Source organism: Heliconius melpomene, chromosome 10 (genome assembly GCF_056956725.1).
Source record: "Heliconius melpomene rosina isolate 202511_hmr_F chromosome 10, ASM5695672v1, whole genome shotgun sequence".
Taxonomy (NCBI): domain Eukaryota; kingdom Metazoa; phylum Arthropoda; class Insecta; order Lepidoptera; family Nymphalidae; genus Heliconius; species Heliconius melpomene.
In genome coordinates, this window is record NC_140398.1 from 17,188,130 (window position 1) to 17,211,599 (window position 23,470).

General features: G+C 37.0%; 1 protein-coding gene across 2 annotated transcripts in view; it reads left to right on the forward strand.

The window, feature by feature from the left end:
• Positions 1-23,470, forward strand: part of LOC146536004 (NBAS subunit of NRZ tethering complex-like) — a 35,427-nt gene that overhangs the window by 9,174 nt on the left and 2,783 nt on the right. For both annotated transcript variants that reach the window (XM_085192137.1, XM_085192136.1), the window contains exons 18-41: positions 137-292; positions 507-643; positions 1,686-1,871; positions 2,598-2,700; positions 2,971-3,179; positions 3,807-3,919; positions 9,659-9,791; positions 9,966-10,208; positions 10,570-10,684; positions 10,926-11,020; positions 11,143-11,209; positions 11,459-11,648; positions 12,091-12,281; positions 13,662-13,849; positions 14,574-14,732; positions 15,103-15,263; positions 15,810-15,997; positions 16,741-16,874; positions 17,260-17,349; positions 17,570-17,692; positions 18,040-18,210; positions 18,706-18,833; positions 19,095-19,220; positions 19,529-19,652. In XM_085192137.1, the coding sequence (XP_085048263.1) occupies positions 137-292; positions 507-643; positions 1,686-1,871; positions 2,598-2,700; positions 2,971-3,179; positions 3,807-3,919; positions 9,659-9,791; positions 9,966-10,208; positions 10,570-10,684; positions 10,926-11,020; positions 11,143-11,209; positions 11,459-11,648; positions 12,091-12,281; positions 13,662-13,849; positions 14,574-14,732; positions 15,103-15,263; positions 15,810-15,997; positions 16,741-16,874; positions 17,260-17,349; positions 17,570-17,692; positions 18,040-18,210; positions 18,706-18,833; positions 19,095-19,220; positions 19,529-19,652 (3,530 nt within the window). The remainder of the gene's footprint in view (positions 1-136; positions 293-506; positions 644-1,685; positions 1,872-2,597; positions 2,701-2,970; positions 3,180-3,806; positions 3,920-9,658; positions 9,792-9,965; positions 10,209-10,569; positions 10,685-10,925; positions 11,021-11,142; positions 11,210-11,458; positions 11,649-12,090; positions 12,282-13,661; positions 13,850-14,573; positions 14,733-15,102; positions 15,264-15,809; positions 15,998-16,740; positions 16,875-17,259; positions 17,350-17,569; positions 17,693-18,039; positions 18,211-18,705; positions 18,834-19,094; positions 19,221-19,528; positions 19,653-23,470) is intronic.

Sequence of the window (23,470 nt, forward strand, 5' to 3'; positions counted from 1 at the left end):
TGAATAGTCTGTAGTTACCAGTTAAATTTTCATTCTTAAAAAAAGTTAAAAAAAAATGGTTTTTTTTGTAAATGTAAATTAACACCCTCGAAAGAGCTAAAAACAAAAACTTATATATAATTTTTATTAATTACAGTCGACTCACGCTACATTCGTATCAGATTTGAAAAAGTACGTAATACCGTTTTTGAAACGACACGAGGATCTGACCAAAAGAATGGGCACTTGTTTGTCAGGTCTCATAGATTTTCTCGAAAACATCAGTATTGAAGATCTTTCTTACATACTCTTGGTAAGTATTTGGTTTATTATTTTCCAGCTTACGTTTGAGAATCGGAACCTAGTGCTAAGACACTCCATTCCCCACTTTCCGCCGAGTTTTGGAGGCATTGCGTATTGAGTGGCGGAACACAACGCCGCGCTTTGCCTAGACACCAGAGCGAATGTAAATATAAATTGAAATATATATTTCATCTCCTCGAGCTGTAGTTATAAATATTTTTAAGGTACTCCAATCTCCAAAAGAGTTTGAGTTAGATGTTCGCACGCATCTGGAACTAGTGGAGCGTTGTCTTTTCGCGCACAGCGGCACCGACCAGTTGGATATGGCGTGCGATCTGTTAACTACTATACTCAAGGAGACGTGAGTTTTGAGGGATTTTGTTTTTTAATATTTTATTTTTTGTTATTTAATATTATATAGCTTTTATTGCTCTTGGTTAATAAATATCAGTAATTATATATATATATAAAAGGACATGTTCCCACTGACTGAGGTAAACGCGTACCCGCTGATAGTAGAAACATAAAATTAGGACATAGGTTTATTTTCGTAACCTGGACACCAACTAAAAAGGGATTTTATTAAATTAACTCTAAAGGGATGAAATGGGGGTTGAAAGTTTGTATGGAAAAAAAATTAAATCTGCGCCGATTTTTATAAAATTTGAAATTCAGACTCTTAAAAATATTTATCCAATATTAAATATTTTTAATAATTCGTATATAATTCCTCGTATACAGGTCCTCTAGTAAATAATAAAAAACGAAGATTTTTACAAGTTTGAAAATAGATTTGTATTTTCTATATGAAATGTGTGTGTGATTTTGTATTCTTTTTTACTCTTTCAAAAGGAAAAGGTTCCAAGTTAGTATCTTAAGTTGTTTATTTAACATCAATATCAGTAACATCAATATAGATATATATTGATGTTACCACAATTTTTTTTTAAGTGGGATATTGGAGAATTTTAAGTTTTAATACTGTTTTGTTTTAGCTTACTTTGTTTTATGCTGAAGATGTATGAAAAAAGTATCTCTATCCCTTTTTTCTATTCTTATAAAGAATTCAAAAACATACTATCTTTCATCCTCCTGTAATTACTTACCCTTACTCCTTTAATTGTTGCTTTTGAGCTCATTGCACTTTACATTCTCCTGGTTCTTTACATCGTTGTGCCGGATGCCGTTAAACCGGCTGCCTCCCGTCTCATCTTCAATCCCAGTAGTTGATATCGAAGATGAATATAGAACCGGTCATTTACCATTATTGCGTCAGCACTCGTTGGAGCCCGACAGTCCTTCTCTAATTGCTGCGCTCAATGTGATGGGCCGATAATGACGCAAAAGAGATGGTGACCTTAATACTTCAGTTCTTACGGATATGTTTGTCGATGGCTACACAGGGACGGCAGCATTAGCACGCAGTCATTGGTGCGGCGCGCGGGTGCACTGGAGCGCGCGGTGGCGGGCAGCGGGCGTCTGGCGTGGCGTGGAGTGCGCGTGCCGCCCTGCGCGCTGCGCCGCCTGGCGCACGACGCCGCGCACGCGCACATGCTGCTGACGCGCGTGGCGCGCTCGCTGGCGACCGGGTATGTTAGTACACATGCGCGGTAGCGGACAGCGGGTGCCTGGCGTAGCGTGGCGTGTTCGTGCTGCTAACTTCATTGGTTTTTCTGTTTTGGTCTTGTTGGTATAACGCATAGGTTATATATTGAAAATAAAAAATTCTATACCAGTATATTATAAAATACTATCCATATGATTACCAAGGAAGCATTCTTCCATAGAAAGAGTGCATGCTGTAATTAATAACTGCCACCGACGTGTAAAGGTTGCGTTGCTGCTAATGCAGTGCAATTGCAGACTGCTTCGAATAATTTTTATATATTTTTATGCTTTTATATTATTGTATTATACTAACGATAGTTAACTAATTAACTTACATTAATAAAAAGAAGTAACATGTAGACTTATAAAAGGGAATGATTAGCGTTTGCATGATGCAGTTAAACTCTGTCCAAGTGCTCACGTGATGGTCTCAGGTTAAACAATTCTATTTAGCATGCAACATCCTAAGTTGAGAAACTAGTTCTTGTGTAAATTCTCTCGATATGATATGCTATATCCGCATATACAGCATACAATTAAAACAAAATTTTAGGCACTTACTATATGAAATAAATCATTTAATAACCATAACATTGTCTCTGTATTAAAATATCGTATAGCTACTTATTATTAAAAAGTAATATTAAAAATATAAATATGTTTATGTTATAACACTTTACTTAATTTTACAATTTCATTATCAACAGTGAACAAAAACCGACGCAGCAAGACTGGGAACATTTACTGAAGGACATGCTAGAACTGCGAGCTACTCTTTTCGATTGTATTACGGAAGAAAAATGTTATGAGGTTATATATATGATTATTTTTATAAATTATATAATTTTAAAATAATTTTGAAACAACTTCCATGTCTAATAAAAAATATAAAATTTTAGGCCATTGGTCGCCCAGGGGCAAAAATGCGACTGATTGTGGGTTGAGGTTTGAGACGCGGCGTTGTTGAAAATTGACAGTGCGTTGGAAACAGTATCTTAGCCCTAGGTTCCCTGGAAGCACGGCATCATTGAGTAACACTAGTTATATAAGACCCGTAATTTTATTTTTTCGATATTCCAGATGTACGTATCGTCTCTTTTAACATCCGGTGATGCGCCCAGCATCCGCCTAGCCGCAGATGTGCTCTCGATATCAGCGGACATACGACCGATGCAGAATGGGCACTATAGAGTAGATTATGTAAGGAGTGTGGAGCTCGTGTCGAACGCCGCAAAGGAGTATTTTAATTCGGCCTCGTCTTTGACAGATCCAGCTTTGGAGTTGGCTAGGTTTGTCGTTATTTCATTTATTTCTTTTGTATTTTTAGGTAAAATGCGGCGTGAGGTTCCGCCACAACACAATAGGTCCTTTATAGTTTAGGTTAAGAAAATAAGATTTTTTTTTTATTATGTTGTAAATAAATATTATATGCATATTCTTTGTCAAATATTTTGAGTTATAAGTATGACGTTCAAACAACAATGTTAAACACTATAGCTATAGCAGTAATCTAATGTTATTAAAGCTACCCAATTTTATATTTTATAAACTATTAACCCCAAAAGCACACATTTAGGGGTTGAATTTAGCAAGATCAAAACTTAATTAGCACCTACGTCCTAAAAAGTACCACTGTGCAAAATTTTTGACTCCTAGCATTTATAGTAACGAAGTTTCATACAAACTTTCCATCCTAAAAACAACCTATTAAGAGTCGAATATTGCTAATTCCCGTCTTAGCGAGCACCTACGTCCTATAAATAACTCCCATGCAAAATTTCAGATTTCTACCACTTGTAGTTTCTATGATCTATTTCTATCTAGATTTCGTGATGAGTGAGTGACCTTTCGATTTTATATATATAGATTTTTATAAAACTTATTCAACAATATAATTAAGTCCATTTTCACTGCAGATGCTGTTTACTATTAATTCAAGATAACAACATTGAGATAGAAAAAGAATTGGACCTCATAGCTGCATTGCCTATTCTAAGCGCCTTTAATGTCTCTATGCTGCCGATACAAGGTGATTTATTTTTTTATAAGATACTTTATTGCATCAAATTAATACATAATAAAACATACATAGCGAAATGACTTACACAACGGTGGACTTATCTCTAGAAGAGATCTCTTCCAGCCAACCCGTAGAAGTGGATAAGTGCAAAGTAGCGGGAAATACAAGGCAGTGCAGTGAAATATTTATTTATTGCTATCATTATTTCTTTTTCATAGCCTGTACTGTTCCATTGTTAGGCAAAGGCATCTTTCTATTTCTTCCACTTTGGTCTATTTTGTGGTATTGAACACCAGTTAGGCTTGTAATGATTCAGCTCGTCTCGCTATTTCCATTTTGGTCTGCCAATTCTCCTTTTGAGTTCGGAATCCAGCTGGCAAAAGATTTCGCCCAAGATTTTTCAGGCCTGCAGCAGACGTGTCCGGTCCAGTTCCGCTTAGCGTAGTGGCTTAAATACCCACGTCAGCGATTCTTGTGCAAGAGCGCAGTTGGGTGTTTCGGATTTTATCCTTTAATTTGACACCTAAGATGCTGCGCTCTATCGCACGTTCACAAACCTTGAGGGCGGACTTCTGTGAATTCGTCAAAGACCAAGTCTGAGCACCTTAGGTAAGCACCGTGAGGATGCTATCTTTATATTAAACATAAATAAGAAGGAGTATTGACAAGGTGGTGACCGTCATGTCGTTGGTACAGAAACGTGTGACTGTAGTAAATATGCCGTTTGTGTTCTATTAATCGTGTGCTCGATTCCCACTCGGGGAAATTTATTATTTTCATTCCCTTAGTTCTGGTAATGAGGCAGGCAGGCAGGCAGGTAAATGTGAAGTTAAGTTTCTCCATTGGAAAGCGGGGAACGAAAGTGTCTTAATGAGAATGAAGGTATTACACTGTGGAATGGCCTACCCGCGGCAGTGTTTCCACGTCGGTACGATATGGGTACCTTCAAAAAGCGCGTCTGTCTCCACCTCAAAGGCCGGCAACGCATCTGTAGCTCCTCTGGTGCTGCACGGGGTCGTGGGCGGCGGTGATCATCGTCTGGTGACCCGAACGCTCGTTTGCCTTGTCCTTTTTCCATAAAAAAAAAAGGTGCCCAGGTCCTTGTATATGTGAGATACAGCGTGACATAAAACAAAAACATCCTACATTAAAATTATTGAACTAATTTTTTAGAAAAAACTATTTAAATTTATAATTAACTAGCGGCCCGCTCGCGGTTTCACCCGCGTGAACTATGTTATTATTAATTTCTGTCTCCATGGCTACGTCCTAGTGACGTCTATGCAAAATTTGAGACTCCTAGCATTTGTAGTAACGAATGACAAAGACAAATGTCATTAGTAACGAAGTTTCATATAAACCTTCAACCCCAAAAACAACCCCTTAGAAGTCGAACAAATTCCCGTCTTAGCGAGCACCTACGTCCTATAAGTAACTACTATGCAAAATTTCAGATTCCTAGCACATGTAGTTTCTGAGATTTCGTGATGAGTGAGTGACCTTTCGATTTTATATGTGTGTGTATATATATATATATATATATATATATATATATATATGTAGAAGCATCAGAAGGGGCCTCAAAGCGGTCTTGGCTATCACTATTCATTTGTGGGCGTTGTAGCAACAGAGATGTTTAAATAAAAATCACACTTATATTCTACAATGTCTTATTACTCGTTTACATAAGAGTTTTACAATAAATATCACAAGATTAACAAAATTACAATAGATTAGGAGCCAATAGGTTAATTGGTGAACATCTCACGCCATAGCTGTCAACCAATGACGTCTGCTATAACTCGTGGCTACACCTACTACCCTATTCGGGGTTACCCGCTCCATTTTAAATATTCTTCTAATATAATCCATTACATAAAACAATTAACTTCCAAACGTAATAATTGCGAAATTATAATTAAAACTAATACATAGCAGCGCGCCGTCACGGCCGTCCTGCATCGTCACACGTCCTCGTGTGTATAGGTTCAATCTGTAAACAATAAACATAGTGCTTTGCAATACGTCCCGTTCGGTCTTCCTGACCACATAATATCTCCCCTTAGTGGATGTAACAGTGAACTCATAGTGATTACAATTTTATAAGTGTATTACAAATACTACGAAATGTTTCGTATAAGGCAAACATAACAATCTTACAAATGTCAATACCACATAGGCTAACAGTCACACAGACAAGTCATTGCCACAACAGTTAGTAATTGCCACACAGGCCAGTCATTGCCACACAGGCTACTCTTTGCCACACAGGCTACTCTTTGCCACACAGGCCAGCCATTGCCACACAGGCTAGTACTTGCCACACAGGCTAGCTGCTGCCACACAGGCCAGCTGCTGCCACACAGGCCAGCTGCTGCCACACAGGCTACTCGTCGCCACACAGGCTACTCGTCGCCACACAGGCTACTCGTCGCCACACAGGCTACTCGTTGCCACACAGGCCACTCGTCGCCACATAGGCCACTCGTCGCCACACAGGCTACTCGTCGCCACACAGGCCACTCGTCGCCACACAGGCTAGTCGTTGCCACAAGGGCTAGTCGTTGCCACAAAGGCTAGTCGTTGCCCCAAAGTCTAGTCGTTGCCACAAGGGCTAGTCGTTGCCACAAAGGCTAGTTTTTCTTCTTTTTTTTTGGTTTTTTTTTTTTTTGTTTGTTTTGCTTGTCTTAGTTTTGTTTGTTTGTCTTAGCCACACAGGCTACTACAGGGTAAAAGGGTATGTAACTATTTAACATGGCCGTCATCGGCACATTCTGACTTTATTTTGTTGCTTGCAATCTCCAGCACTACTACGTGCTACTAGAATTGAAAGCCAATTACTACGGGCTTACGGGCTCTTTTAAGAGTCTTTAAAATTTTGGGTCAAGCTTGGTTTGGTTACAGTACATAATCACCTACTTAATTCTTTAACTTTGCTTTACGTTTATCAAACTAAACCTTCTCAGAAGAAGCATTAACTTCTTTTGCTCGTGTCGATTGCTCGATAATAAGATTCAAATCAAATTCATCCGTTGCTAATTACATTAAGTTTAGAGGTATTGAAACCTTTACTACTAACAATTCTAAAGTACTTGCCCTGGTTATCCTACTCATATTAGCTGCGCTAATGGCTAGCTGATTGTCAGGTAGTGCATCTTGCCATGACTTATTATTATCTATCTCGACAGAGCTGACTTTATTAAAGAGCATTCGGCAACAGAGCCAAAACAAAATGAAAACTTCTCACCAGATTCATCTAAGAACTGATGCATAGCTGGATAATGGAGTTTGAGTTCAACCCGTTCATCGCTTGCCTTGATATCCATACTGGTGCAAACAGTGCGATGTGGCCGCGTTCACCACACGTGAAGCAAGTTGGAGTAATCACCTTCATATGCACACCGACTTCCTCAGACTTTAGAGATGAGGTAGTATCTGAAATCTCACAACGTAAATAAGAAATTGCTATTACAACTACTATTGCCACAACAATCACTGGATACGTGACCCGCCTTGTCACAGTTATAGAATCTCTGTGATGTTTCTATTAGTGGCCTTTTAACTTCCATAGTCGGAGTAGTCTTTTCACCAATCGGATGTCCTTTTTTTCTATATTCAAATTCAAAATATTCTTTATTCAAATAGACTATTATAAGCACTTTTGAATCGTCAGGTAGACATATTAACAAAAAAACTATAACCAGTTCGGAAGGCAGTTCTGCTGAAATGAGCCAGCAAGAAACTCAACAGTTTCTCCTTTCAAAGTCAATGGTATAATTTATTTATTACTTTAGCTGGCAGCTATCCTGCATGACATCCAATAGACATTATTTCCATACATGTTTAACATCTAAATATTCTTGAACAGTGTAATAACAGCGCCCGGCATACGCAAATAAACACTCGTCTTCTCTTGGACCACCATTGAGTAATCGCCATAAATTGCAGCTGGAGTCTCAATAGTATCAAATCTAGCTAAGAACAGATCTTTTAATTGTGGCCTTTTAATTCCGGGACAAAACTAGATTGCGCAAGCCAAGATGACGCCGATCCCTTGAGTGCCTGAGCATTATAAAAGGCTTGTTCCCAGGTTTCTCCTTTTACCAGTAAAACGGTGTCATCAGCAAAAGACACAATTTTTCTAAAGGTTATAGGTAAGTTACACAGGTCATTGATAAATTTTAAAAATAGGGTCGGTCCCAACATACTACCCTGTGGAATGCCATATTTGATAGGAAGGTATATGCTGGTATATTCTTCTATTTTAGTGCATTGCATTCTATCCGTGAGATAGCTTTCGAATAGTTTGTGTTCGTTACCCCTTACACCAAAATCACAGTTAGATTTTAACGAATTTATAATTCTTACAACTTCAATTTCATCAGTATCAAGTAAAATGAACGACAGTTTGATGTTATCTATTTGTGGTTTTCCACTGATATTGACCTGCGGGGAACTTGAGTTCCGTATTAATTCAGAAGCGATATTCTTATTGTCACGAATACTTAACTTTTTTTTTAATACTTTCCAAAATTTCTTATTATTTGATTTTGCTGTCACAATCTCGGAGTTGTCAGATTCTCTCAACTTTTTTGTGCCTTGCTCATTGTAATTATCAAATCACTGCCAAAAATAAGTTTTTTTTGTAAACATATGTCATACCAAGTGAGAACGTCGTGGTTTGCAGCATCAGAATTAAACTTTCGTAACATTATTTTTAAATGTCAGATACTAATGGCTCCCGTAAAATTTTGTTTCTGCATGTCAAAAATAAATTTTCAACTTCATATTTTTTTTACAATTTTCACATCTTGTCAATTTTAACACTCTGTTCTGTATTTTGTTCCTTATTCGTTGCTGGTAATCCCACTTCTGATGTAGAAGCATCAGAAGGGGCCTCAAAGCGGTCTTGGCTATCACTATTCATTTGTGGGCGTTGTAGCAACAGAGATGTTTAAATAAAAATCACACTTATATTCTACAATGTCTTATTACTCGTTTACATAAGAGTTTTACAATAAATATCACAAGATTAACAAAATTACAATAGATTAGGAGCCAATAGGTTAATTGGTGAACATCTCACGCCATAGCTGTCAACCAATGACGTCTGCTATAACTCGTGGCTACACCTACTACCCTATTCGGGGTTACCCGCTCCATTTTAAATATTCTTCTAATATAATCCATTACATAAAACAATTAACTTCCAAACGTAATAATTGCGAAATTATAATTAAAACTAATACATAGCAGCGCGCCGTCATATATATATATATATATATATATATATATATATATATATATATATATATATATATATATGTGTAGAAGCATCAAAAGGGGCCTCCAAGCGGTCTTGGCGGTTACTATTCATTTGTGGGCGTTGTAGCAACAGAGATGTTTAAATAATAGTCACACTCATATTCTACAATGTCTTATTACTCGTTTACATAACAGTTTTACAATAAATCTCACAAGATTAGTAATATTACAATAGATTAGGAGGTTAATTGGTGAACCTCTCACGCCATAGCTGTCAACCAATGACGTCGGCTATTACTCGTGGCTACACCTACTACCCTATTCGGGGTTACCCGCTCCATTTTAAATATTCTTCTAATATAATCCATTACATAAATCAATTAAAATCGAAATGTAATAATTGCGAAATTATAATTAAAACTAATACATAGCAGCGCGCCGTCATATATATATATAGATTACAGTTGAATAATGCATTTACAGTTCGTCTTTGTGAGGATAAAATGCATCTTATAGAAGAATGTCTCATTGCTGAACCCAATGCCTATCTTGCCAGCCACAAGCTTTTAAAATTGGCGAAACTATTGAGGATCGCAGGAAATGATGAACAAACGAGGTAAACTGTAGCATAGTTTATTTTAAAACATCACCATTAGTTAGTAAACATTTTCATAGAAAGATTTCTATCGTGTTTTGTCTTTCATGTTTAAGTTGGGAACTTAGAATAATTTCAAAGAACTGTTACGTAGGTGCTATAACTATCTACACAATAAACAAAAAATGTTCACAGAGAAGGCATGATCTTAACGTGCGTGGTTGAGCGCGCTCTGTCAGCCGGCGCGGCGGGGGGTATGGCTGCCGCAAGCGCCGCGCACCGACTAGCGGCGCTCCGCCACGCGCCCGCCGCCGGGCTGTTGGCGCGCGTCGCCGCGCATGCGCACTCGCACGCCAACACCGCCGAGCGCCGCGCGCTGCTGGCTGCTGCCGCCGCGCTGGCGCCCGCTCACATGCTGGGTGACGTTCTGAAGGCCAGGTAAAAAATTATATTGCTTTCAAAGTCCACTCGAAGAACTGAAATATTTATTTAAATTTATATATTTTTCCATATCTTCGCTTTGGTGTCGAGACAAAGCGCGGCGTTGAGTTCCGCTACTCAGCACGTAATGTCTCCAGAATTCAGGGGAAAGTGGGGAACGGAGTGTTTTAACACTCGATTCCCTCTGCCTATCCTTCTGTGTGCAGTATACAGCGTGAAGCTCATATACCCTTATAGTCAAATATTTTCTAACAACAAAAACACATTGTTCCTTATATGTATTAGCATTATATTCTAGCTGCAACCTATTGTAAATTAAATAATTATATTTAAAATAATTATATTTAATTTACAATAGGTTGCAGCTAGAATTAGAGAGCATGCAGGAAATGGGAGTGGCGTTGAGGGAGACCGACAAACAAGTAGAGCGTTGGCCCTCCACTGAAGAAGAATTCGCTGATGCTATTACCACGGTGATTATACTTCTCTATCAGTTATCTATATTTGTAAAATAAGAATACTCGAGCTGTTATCACGAACATATTGGTGGCTTTTATAATTAGACATTTCATATTCTCATATTCTCAATCTTCAACATATTCTCTTTAATAATTTCCCTTTTCTTAGCCGTACTTTTTATTCCACATTTATGTACCTACTGGATTCATTAAATTTTAAAATTCCTAAAAGTGTTTATGAAAATTTTATTTCCAGCCTGTCATAGAAAAGAAAGAGTTGGTCTCATCTGAAAGACCAATTCCGATATTAAACTATTTATTGGACACCTTTCAAAATAAATTTTCCTTGAGGTACGATATACTTTTTATTATTTTTATTATTTTTGCTTAAGAAATTATTCATATTATATTAATGTTATTGTTAGTTTAGTTATCTCATTTACACACGAAATAAGTATTAATAACATTGACAGTGAGAAGTCAAAAGCGAGTGGAGGTGGAGGCGATAGCGGTGGTAGGGAGCGAGCGGTGCATTGCCAGGTAGGACCATTATCAACTAAACTACAAAAATACTTATTATTACTCTTATAAAAATTTTAACGTAGCGGGATTTGAACCCGCGATTCTTGGCAACCGACCAAAGACGGCTTCCAAATTTTTATACGTTTTAATAAATATTTTTCTTTCCTAAGTGTAAAATAATAACTTAATAAAAGAAATTAGAACACATAATTTTTTAAACGTAAAAGACGTAATATTCGAAATTCAAAAAGAAATATTCGTTGGCAGGAGTTCTACCGTTCGCTGTACACGCACGCGCAGGCGGCGGGCGGGGTGGACGGTGATGCGGGGGGCGCGTACGAGCAGTTCAGCGCGGCGGACGCGCCGGGAGCGGCGGGGGCGGCGCCGCACCGCCTGCTGCACTGCTTCTACGCCGCCGCCTGCTTGGACGGCGCGGCGGGGGGACTTGAGGATCAAGGTGATCAGTTACAGCAGCTGCCTTGAACTTAGCTGGAGATGGCTGCGTAAATTCGCCTTTAATTATTTTCTCCCCGAGTGTCTTCAATGCCCAAAATATTAGAAAGCCTAACTTCAAGACAGACACGACACATCGTCCGTACTGTATATATATAGTCAGCAAAAATCAAATGTTGTCTTATTTAATTTTGAACTGCTTCATTTTAAAGAGCAGTAATATAATATCACCGATATAATACCAGTATCTAATTTTTCAAGTGTATTAAGCGTTCTTAGTAAAACGTTATTCTATATTATATACAATACAAAAACAGTTTTACAGACAATGCATATTTCGTTAAACTAAACCAAATTCTTCAGCTTTATAACTATATTGTTATAGGACTCCTATATAGTATATATTTACACACACGTTATATATAGAAAATATAACCCACAAACAGTAATCAAGAAGTGTTCAGAAGACCTCGTGTACAAGGACACGGCGCTCAGCGTCGCAGTACTGTTACGCGGGCATGCGGGCTCGACGGCGGGGGAAGCTCGCGTGGCGCTGGCGGTGGCGTTGTACGCCGCGCTGCTGCGGTGCAATGCCACGGTTTTGCGCGACCACGCGTACTTGGCGGAGCCGCGGAATGTATGTGTTGTTGGTCTACTGGTTTATTATACTCTGTGTCAATGATTATCAATACTCTTCTGTGTTCTGAGTGTTTTTATTTATAACCGACTTCTGTTAGAAAAGGAGCTTATCAATTCGACTTTATTTTTTTATGTTTGTTACGTAATAACTTTGGACTGAGTTAACCGATTTAAATATTTTTTTGTATTTGAGAGCTTCCCGTGTGGTCTCATTTTTTTTTCCATTTTTGAGAATGTTATCTATGAGAAAATCACAAAAGTCTTAAATTTGCATTCGGTATGCGCGCCACATATGGAATCAATGTCGCGCCAACCGATTTCGATGATTCTTTTTTATTTCAAAGGATATATATACTTCAAGGATAGATTGGTGAAAGTTTGGTTAGGTTCTGACTTCTGATTATGGGATCCGGTTGAAATTGAACAAGTTTGTTTTTTTTTAAATTGTTTGTTAAAATTGTACTGTAATAGTTACAAGGGAAAACATTGTTAAAGTGTAGTGTCAGAAGTGAGATTCTTCATCGTTGCTTTCGTTTTTAAACCAAATTAAAAAAAGAGAATGTTGTCGATTTCAACCGACTTCAAAAAAGGGAGAGCTTTCTAATTCGCCCAAACGTTTGTTATGTATGTTATTGTCAATGTGCCAAATTGCAAATAGTTTGCACCAAAATAATACCTAATAAATATTATTAAGTTTTATATAGGATATCCACTACCTACTCGTTTGAGAAGCATCCTTTTAAGGTCTACCATCACTTAAAATCGTATAATAAATTAATTTTTAACAAAAAGAAAAACCGACTTCTAACAACAAACTATAAAGTAAAAAATAATTTTAATATTTATCTGTTTGTTTTACGTGGCACTTACTTATAATATCTTAATTAAAATTAAAATTATCATCCCTATAAACGACAAAACATGACCTATCTTTTACACGTCCACTGGAAATCTTATTTGTTACGTGGCGTAACAAAAAGTTTTACTGTAATAAATCAAACCGTTTTAATTAAAATATGTACAAACATTAAACATCCTAATATGTACATGTAACTCTTAAGTGAAAATTAGAACCATTATAAACACTGATGAGGGAAATGGAATCCAAAATGGTAGAAATAACTTTTTTAAGCTGTATTCCACCTACAATATTTCTCACTATCTGCCCGTTTTCCATTGCATGTTGAGAGGTGGATTTCAACGCCGCACTCTGTCTTCATCATCCCAAGGAAAAGAAAATATCAAATAACTCATTCCGCCGAAAAGGAGTCAAATTCACAACCGTCTCGTTTACCGTCAGACGCTGTGCCGCTGCACCACGAAAGCCTTAAAAGTGCGTTAAATAAGATTATAAAATAAAATATTTACATTGTTCTAGATGGCCTACCTAACGCTAAAACAAAACAACGCATTAGAAGATCAAATGGCGGTAATACGTCATTATTTGGACAAATTGAACGGCATGGGCGAAGTGGACAGGTTGAGACGACTGGGACTGTCTGTCAATAGTCTCCTGTTCAATGCCGATCGAGATTATAGAACGGAGGTTATTTATCGTCTTGCTAGGTGGGTTTGATTTTTCAAAATCTTATTTAAATAAAATGTAATAGTGTTAAGACATTTTGTTACGAACTTGATGCCAAATATGAGAAATATGCGTGTTAGTTAAATAAATAAAGTTGTGTTCTGTATACTAGAACCGGAAATAAAATTTTCTTAATTTATTTATATTTTATTTAATTAATACTGATAAACAACAGAATTGATAAATAGTTATTAAACGTTTCCTGTTTAATAAAACATGCATAATATTTGCAAATGAAGACACCGAGTTGACAAAAAAAATATAAAAGAAAAATAAATATGATAATATTTTTACAATGATGAAAATTAAGTTGCCTAAATATTTAATCAGGCCAAGATATTTATAAAAAAGAACTTAAAAAATAAAATAATATTGCTTATTGATCGAACCTTTAGATTCCCAACTGAGCTATTTCGGCGATGAGGTATGATGGGAAAAATAAGTATTATAATATAGTTAAAGTGTACTTACAATGATAAATTATAAGTTTTTACTGTATAAAATATCTACAAGTATATGAATTTGAACCCATAATTCCTAAATGCACTATAACCTGCTTGAAGGAATGTATTATTTTCAATCTCCCCCCCTGCAACTACAAAGCGCGGCTTTAAGCTCCGCCGTTCAACATACGTATCGAGAATCAAGTATAAAACCGAATGTCTTGACACTAGATTTCAAAAAAATATACATTTTTATAAACAGAACGGGCGGATCAGAACAAGCGCGTATATCTTGTGCTTTAGCAGAAAAATATGAGTTGGACGTCGTGGACGTGTGGCTGCAGTACGCTGCCGTGTCCTTACCGACTGTCGAACTACATACCATACCAGCGGCTGCTTATGTGGAGGAGGCCTTTAAACCGTATTTTTTTTGCACATTTAAAAACTAATTTAAAATTATTATATGAATCTTTTTTTGGATACTATAATGTCGATTTTAATGTGTAAGGTTCATAAATTAGTATACTACTAGTGTTGTGTATATTTTCCCAGATTAACAGTATTTTATATTATTATATCTCGTATTCTCAACGTTAAATTTTGATTATGAAAAGTGTTTGGTTATTTACAATACTTGGAGTTACTGTTCATACTAAGTATTTTTTTCATTTTATTTAAAATATTTAGGATTTTTTATAATTAAATATTTAATGGGACTCTTAGATCATAGATTTAAATTACTGTTTTTAAGTATTTTAAAATATTTGAAGTTCTTAATTTTATGTTTACAGTATTCGTGATGCACTTTGGCCTTCAATCCGCGGTAACGACTATCCATCTTTAATAAGCTTCTTTACGATTTTGAAGAAAATTGACGATAAAATTCAAATGCATGGACTTAATGTCGGTGAACATTTGAGGTTATTGAAAAAAGCGAAGGCAGCTTCACCGGGTAAGGTTTCTATTATAATATTTAATTTTTTACAAGACGGTTCTAAGATGGACAGATGTTAGATTCTGATTCAGAGGAATGAATTATTATTCCCTTACTTTGGTAACAAGACAAAGTGTGGCATTAAGTTTCGCCACTCAACAGTAATGTGTAATAATGTGTATTCAGCGGAGCTTAGGGAATGGAGTTTCCTAACGCTACGTTCCCTCTGCCAATCCTGCTATGTGTGGAATACAGTGTGAACTATAACAGAAATAATAAAAAAATAAAATAAGATTTTCGCTTAAAATATGTATTCCGTACAGGATAGGCAGAAAGAACTTAGTATGTATTAAAAGATATTGTTGAATGGCAGACCTTAACGCCGCGCTTGGCCTCGTTACTAGATGAAATAAAAAATTGTAATTCTTAATATCCTCGTGGAGGTATCGAATTCACAACCTGTTGAGTTTACAGTCGCACGCTTGTGCCGTTACGCCACGATCGGCAGGGCCTATTCAGTGTTGCTAGTGCTTTACAAAATTTATATTGAATTATATTAAGCAGACCTCGACTACAAGATGATAGTGGAGCGCGCCCCGTCGGCACACTTCAGCGCGCACGTACTGAGCGTGATGCGCGCCGACAACGCGGGCATGGTGTGCAAGCTGCTGCGCACGCTGCCGCCTGCCGTAGCGCCGCCCGCTGACGCGCACCGCTTGTACATCAAGTGGCTGACGGGGTACTTCTTTAGCGTAAGTGACGTGATGGTTACAAGGTGATAGTGGAGCGCGCCCTGTCGGCACACTTCAGTGCGCACGTGCTGAGTGTGAGCAAGTGTGTGCGAGCTGGTACGCATAACCACTTACAAATTGTACATTTAACTCACGGGGTACTTCTTTAGTGTCAGTGATGTGATAATATTAGGGGAAAATGGTTAAAGGAGGTTAGGTAATCGGGAAAAGGTTGATTCAATGTTATTTTTTTATAAATATATTATAGCCTAAGTGAATGTGAGTTAGTTATGCAATGATTTTAGTACCTAGTAAATAATTCAGCAAAAAAAAGGTCCACGCTTTTATGTTAAACAAATAAATATAGCTCTAAATTCTATTTACATAACCCTTGTATATCCTTAAAAACCGTAAATGATTATTTTCTTTACAACCTTCAATGAAAAATGGAATCAATTTAACATTTGGACGATTATATTATTAATATTTAATAGATAATATTCAACGCATATGGTAATTTTGTTTTTATATTTGTATGTTTCACATTTCTCAAAACCTAAAAATCAAATCGAAATAATCCTTTTTGATCCATATAAATCAAATTTGTACCAAATTTTGGGAACAATACAACAATCATCAAAATTGTTTTAAAATGTATTTCTGTATTTTAATTTTGTTACCTAGGAAAATTATAGGTATTAAAAGTCGGTCTATTTTTTTTACAAATAATTATTTATTACTTATTTTAATATTATCCTAACCAGGTAGCGGCCACCGGCGCCACTAAGAGGTGGATGCAGCGCTGGCGGCAGTGCGTCGGCTTCTTCACTAAGTTGTCTAAGGACGAGATCATGGAATTTGTTGCTGCCGTTTGCTTTTCTAGAGAGGCTCTGGAACGGTCGTATATTCATCATAATAAATCATTAGCAGCTTTATACTTGACATAATCCGACAATATGTATATTAATTAGTGTAGTTAAAGTTGAGATAGTAGCGCAATGACACATGCGTGCGACCATAAACGCCACGATTGTGTTGACCATCCCACCCAGTCGGGAGAATGAAATATTTAATATTTCCATCGCTTCGCTCTTGTAACGAGGCAAAAGGTTACGGCGCTAAGCTTCTCAACTAAACACACTAAACCTCGAAAATTCGGGAATGGAAGTATTTTAAAGAGGAACGGATTGTAGGTACGAAAGGGTCCCATGTGTCCTCTGCCTACTCTGCTACGTAGGGGATACATATATAATATTGTATATTAATTTGCAAATGTTTAACAGCGTCCCGTCGGGCACACGCAATCTCATCATCCTGCAAGCGATGGACTACTGCCAACAGGAACAGGGGAATGATTTCAAATTTGCCAAAAAGTTAGTAATTTCATAATTTCGGCTTGACATCTGATATTAAAACACAACGGTTGTGGGTTCAATTCCCACTGGAGAAAATAAATGATTAACGTGTCCTCGCTCTGGCAACAATACACAATTACTAGAAAATATAAACAATACACAATTACTAGGCGAAACGTGGGAAACAGAGCGTCTTTACGCAATTTTCTTCAATCTAACCCACTTGTGTTCGTTCTAGTGAACAAACATGGGGTCAAATGGGCCAAGAGCTGGGTCGGTGGGGACGCTTCCTGGAGAACTATCACTCGAGCAGCGTGCAGGCGATACTTGACGCAAGCGACGTGCCCAAGGATGTGTGGTTGTGAGTACTTATTTTTACTTGCACATATACTCGTATAGTGATTAGTATATGAAGTACATTGTACAATGATACTGTGTAAACTTACTTACACTTACTTACTAACTAGGTTAGGTAATTAGAGAGTAAAACATTGTTTGACTATTATCATCTATTATCATTCCCCGTTTATGTAAATAGTATAACACAACAATGCCTGGAGGATTCCGTGGAAAATGGGGAACGGAACGTCTTAAAACTAAACAGTCACAGAGACTGCCTACCCTGCTGAGGGCGGGGTACAGCATGGTGCTAAAAGAAACGTATATTTGTAATCTGGTGAACTCATGAATATACCTTTATATTCACAGTGAATTAGAAATGAGTCACGGCGCTTTGGAGGGCGTGACGCGTGCGCTCGCACGGGCGGTCGCGGGTGGAGTGCGCGCCGCCGCGCTCGCCTCCCTGCTGCAGTGCCTGCGCGTGCCCGCCGACGCGCACCACGTGCTGCAGTGCGCCGCTGACAACGCGGTGAATGTAGAGTGAGTCTCACACACATACAAGCGCGCAGTCGCACACACGACTCATGCGAACGCGCGGGCGATCGCGGGCGGAGTGCGCGCCGCAGCGCTAGTCTCCTTGCTGCAATGACTGCGCATGCCCGCCGACGCGCACCACGTGTTGCAGCGCGCCACTGATGAGGCGGTGACTGTAGAGTGAATCTCACACATGCACATGCACGCGCACACACGCTCATACTCGTACATCTCCACTCACACGTTCTTGCTTCTACACCTATGGGTCTATAGTTACTAGAGTACATAACTTCAGAAACACAGACACACGCATATGAATATTCACTGACGCATGGACGTTCGCAAGCACGCACACACTCACGCACGCACGCAAATATAAACTTTTATGACTTCAATGATGTTGAAATAATGAGCGCCGCGCTTGTGCCGCTGCGCCACGACGGGCTCAAACAAAAATTAACATTAAGTTAAAAATTACTATTAATATTTATTTATTACCAGGGATATCGAAGTGCTAGTTACCCGCATCGCCCAATACCATAAGGATGGTGTTAAATTGAGTGAAGAATACCTCGAAAAGGTGATGCAGAAAGCGACTGAACTTGGTCTCCCACCGCACAAACAGCTTGGTATTTTTCTAATATTCTCTCTATAATTATATTCTTAAAACAAAATTTCAAAATAAGCGATTGAATAGCTTATGCTTAACAGCATAACAAACACACTCACTTTGACATTGCTGGTATAATTTTGTATATTTTTAGTTACTACATACTTAGAGATATAAACAGATGGAATGCTTAATACTATTTATTCTTTAATATTTTCAGAAGTATACTAACTTAATAAAAAATATCTATCAGTGTCATATTCTAATTTTATTCTACTAGGACTTCTATCGCTCAGTCAACGCGCAAGAGCACAAGATGGCGAAGATGTGGTCAAAGTGGCACAATTCACCGTGGATTTATTTAAAACTGAGTGGCCCGAATCCGCTTATGCTCAAGAATTAACTGGTACAAAATAATAAAATACAAATAAATTTCTTCTTAATCTCAAATGTTGTAATCAAACTTTATAACTATTCAGGTTATCATGACCTTATGAGCTTAGATCTATGTGATTAAATTTGCTCACTGCATCGAATTTTTTTCGAATTTATCATAATATATTTGAATATTTTAACTCTATACAAAAATAAAATATTAATAGCAATCCAAACCGTGATACCCAGTTCTGCCACTCAATACACAAGGTTCCCCCTGCCTATCCTGCTATAATGGGGATACAACGTGAAACTAATAAATATATATGTTATTTTTAGAAGGGAAAATAGTGGACCCTCAGGGACGTCGCGAGGCGCTGCGAATGTTGGCACCGCTGGCCGACACCTGGCAACGGCGCAAGGCGTTGGCAGACGCGTTGGCGTGCTGGCCACCAACACATGGGTATGATGTTTTTTTTAGGATTAACAAGGTTGTGACATAGAGAGGAATGCACGAGGGTAGGGTTGACAGAAAAATTATGCACCAAGAAAAAAAAAATAAACAAAGTTGTCTTATTTTAATATTCTAATGCTTTACACACAATGATTTACATTACTATTGTCATCCATTAATAACTTTACCATACTTCTCTTTTTTATATTCTCTTTTTTATATTTTATTCCTATCCGACATACTATATAAGTGGCAAAGAGTGACGACTTCTTTGTGAAGGTAAACCTATTTACTATTAATTATTTAATTTGGAGCCGTGACGCATGGATCCAAGCATGTGACTGTAAACTGTAACTGTTGTGGGTCAACATGTGGTAAGCATGTATGGAATTAATGTCTATTGAATATAATGCAGGATAGCTGCCAGCAAATGTAATAGATTGTACCATTGATATGATCATACCAATCCTTGACTTTCTGATTCCTGTTCTTACCAAAATTTTCACCCTTTCCATAAATACCAGTACCTTTCCTCCAGCATGGAAAGAGGCCCAATTAAGTCCATTGCCTAAAAACCGCAATCCTTCCTCCATGTCAGATTACCGGCCTATTTCAATTTTACCATTCCTTTCCTTCGGTTTTAGGCCTGGTATAGTACGACTACTGCACTAGTTAAAGTATCGGATGATATTCGTTCAGGTATGGATAATCATCAAGTTGAGTTTCTTGCCGCTTCTTCTCAGCAGAACTGCCTTCTGAACCGAGCTTCTTGTTCATATGTTCATTCGACGATTCAAAAGTGCTTATAATAATTGCCTATTTGAATAAAGAATATTTTGAATTTGATTTTGAATATTGTAATATCCTCGCTCTGGTAACAAAGTAAAGCGCGGCTTTAAGTTCCGCCACTCAACATACAATACTTCAATATTTCGGTAGAAAGTGACGAATAGCAGTGTCTTAATGGGAACAGAGTGTCTTAACACTAGGTTCCAAATCCTATCTGTCTACCCTGTTTTGTGCGAAGTACAGTGTGAAACTAAAAAAAAAATATTTTAATTGTTATTTGTTAACATTTAGAAATTCCGGTTGTAATTGTATTTTATAGAGACTACGCCCCTGATATACATTCATTTTTACACAAAAAAATAATAAAATATAAATATAAATTCAAATTCAAATTATCTTTATTTCTCATTTCTATCGTATGACTATCGCTATTTTTTCTATGACAATGTATATTTTGTCGGACAAATAGAATATTATAGTATATAAATTGGGAAGCAACTGTAATAATACCTGCATCTTTGAAAACATCTCGCAGAGAATCTCGAGCTCTTAAATTATAAATATATCTCACGGCTCTTTTTTGGAGAATAAATATTGAATTGATGTCTGAAGCACTGCCCCATAGCAGCATTCCATAAGATAAAACACTATGGAAATAGCTAAAGTAGACTAGTCGGGCAGTTTCAACGTCCGTCATTTGTCTTACTTTCTTAATTGCGAACGCGGCAGAGTTGAGTTTATCTGCAAGTGCTTCCAGATGAGCGTTCCACTGGAGTTTGGAATCTATAGTAACACCTAAGAAAATAGCTGATTCCGACACATTAAGAGGTTCCCCTTTAATTATTACATTAAAATTATGTTTTTTAACATTTGGTAAGGCAAACTCGATGCATTTCGTTTTTTTAGCATTTAACATTAGATTATTAACATCAAACCAACGAAGAATATGCGATAATGCACTATTCACTTCGTCATAGTTTATTATATTTCTGTCAACCTTAAATATTAAAGAGGTATCATCCGCGAAAAGTACAATATCACATAGGTTCTTCACATAAAAAGGCAGATCGTTAATATAAAGAAGAAATAAAAGAGGACCAAGTATAGATCCTTGTGGAACGCCCATCTTTAGAGGAGATCCAGATGATTTTACATTATTTATACTAACCGTCTGGATTCTTTGGTTTAGATATGAGGCAATAAGGTCAAGGGCAGTATCCTGTATACCATAATGTTTTAGTTTTAACAACAGAGTTACATGGTCTACGCAATCAAAGGCTTTGGATAAGTCACAAAACACTCCAATTGCATTTTGTGACCTCTCCCATGCGTCATAAATGTGCTTTAGGAGTGCGGCACCCGCATCCGTAGTGGACCTACCTTTGGTGAAACCATATTGCTCAATATGGAAACAATTGTTAATATTTAAGAAAATTGTGAGCTGGTTGAACATTATTTTTTCAAATATTTTACTTAAGGATGGCAAAACAGAAATCGGTCTGTAATTTCCAGGCTCAGATCTATCTCCACTTTTATAAAGCGGCACTATTTTGCTATATTTCATTAAATCAGGAAAAGTACCGGATTCTACACAATTGTTAAAAATTAAAGCAAGGTAAGGAGCAATATTAGGTATAATTGAATTAAAAACTTTAACAGGCATGCCCCATAAGTCACCAGTTTTCTTTAAATTAAGGCTTTTAAAAGTTTTGACAATTTCATCTGGTGACACATTCTTAAACACAAAATTTTGTCTTCAACTATTTACATGGGTTTTTAGTATTCATTCTGCTTCCGAAGGAGATGATGGCAGTGAACGTGTTACTGCAGTAGATATATCAGAAAAAAAATTTTGAAAAGTATTTGCCACTTCTAAATCTGAATTTAAGATTATATTATTAACTTTTAATTTAATAGGTTCACTGACAGCTCTAAATCTCCCAGTTACAGTAGTGATAGCATCCCATGTAGCTTTAATTTTATTATTAGAGTTCAAAATTTTTGCTCTTATATACATAGACTTCGCCTGAACGCATAACTTTTTAAATATTTTTGAAAAATTTCTAACTTTTAACAAGAACTCCGGATCTTGATTCCATTGCCTCATATTATATAATTCGTATAGTTTGTTTCTGCTTCGGTATATACCAACAGTTGCCCAGTCGCTAAAAGTTAACTTCGAGTTTTTATATATCTGTTTAACTTTAAAAATGTTATCAAACTCTGTAGTAAGTAAATTAAAAACTTTACAATATAGCTGATTCGGATTTAATCCGGTTATTTCTAAGTGTGCAATTTTTTCACTCACTTTATTATTAAAAAGATTAATTTTATTTTCAGTAATTGGTCTAATTGATATTTGTTTACGTTCTGCGACTGTTTTATCTATTACCGAAAACATTTGACCACAATGATCCGAGCTAAGATTAGTAATAATTTGTTTTTCTACAGTATCACAATGACAAAAAACATTATCTATACAAGTAGCGGACGTATTCGTTATACGAGTTGGTTCAGAGAAAATATTAAACAAATTAAAAGATTTAAATAAGTTTAAAAGACGAAGGCTTAATGATGTCACCTGTAGTATATCTATATTAAAGTCTCCGCATACGATTAAAGATTTACTATTCGAACTCAAAATATTCAAAACATCCTCCATTTTTTCTTCAAATACTTCAAAACTACCTGAGGGTGGTCGATACACGCATACTATAATATGTCTATTGAATTCAACGCAGGACAATTCAATGGAGCGTTCGTCGGAGAGAGCTACTATATCTGGTCGCGATTTACAACGTATATCATTTCTCACTAATATAAGCGAACCGCCGCGGATGGCCTTCTCTCTAACGAACGAACTTGACAATGTATAGTTTTCTATATTTACTGTATTGTTACCTCTCGAGATCCAGTGCTCAGTTATACACATTATATGTATATTAAATTTTTTTAGAAATAATTCTAGTTCCAGTTCTTTGCCTCCTAGGCCTTGCATATTCTGATGTACAATGTTAAATTTAAATGACCTAGGCGTT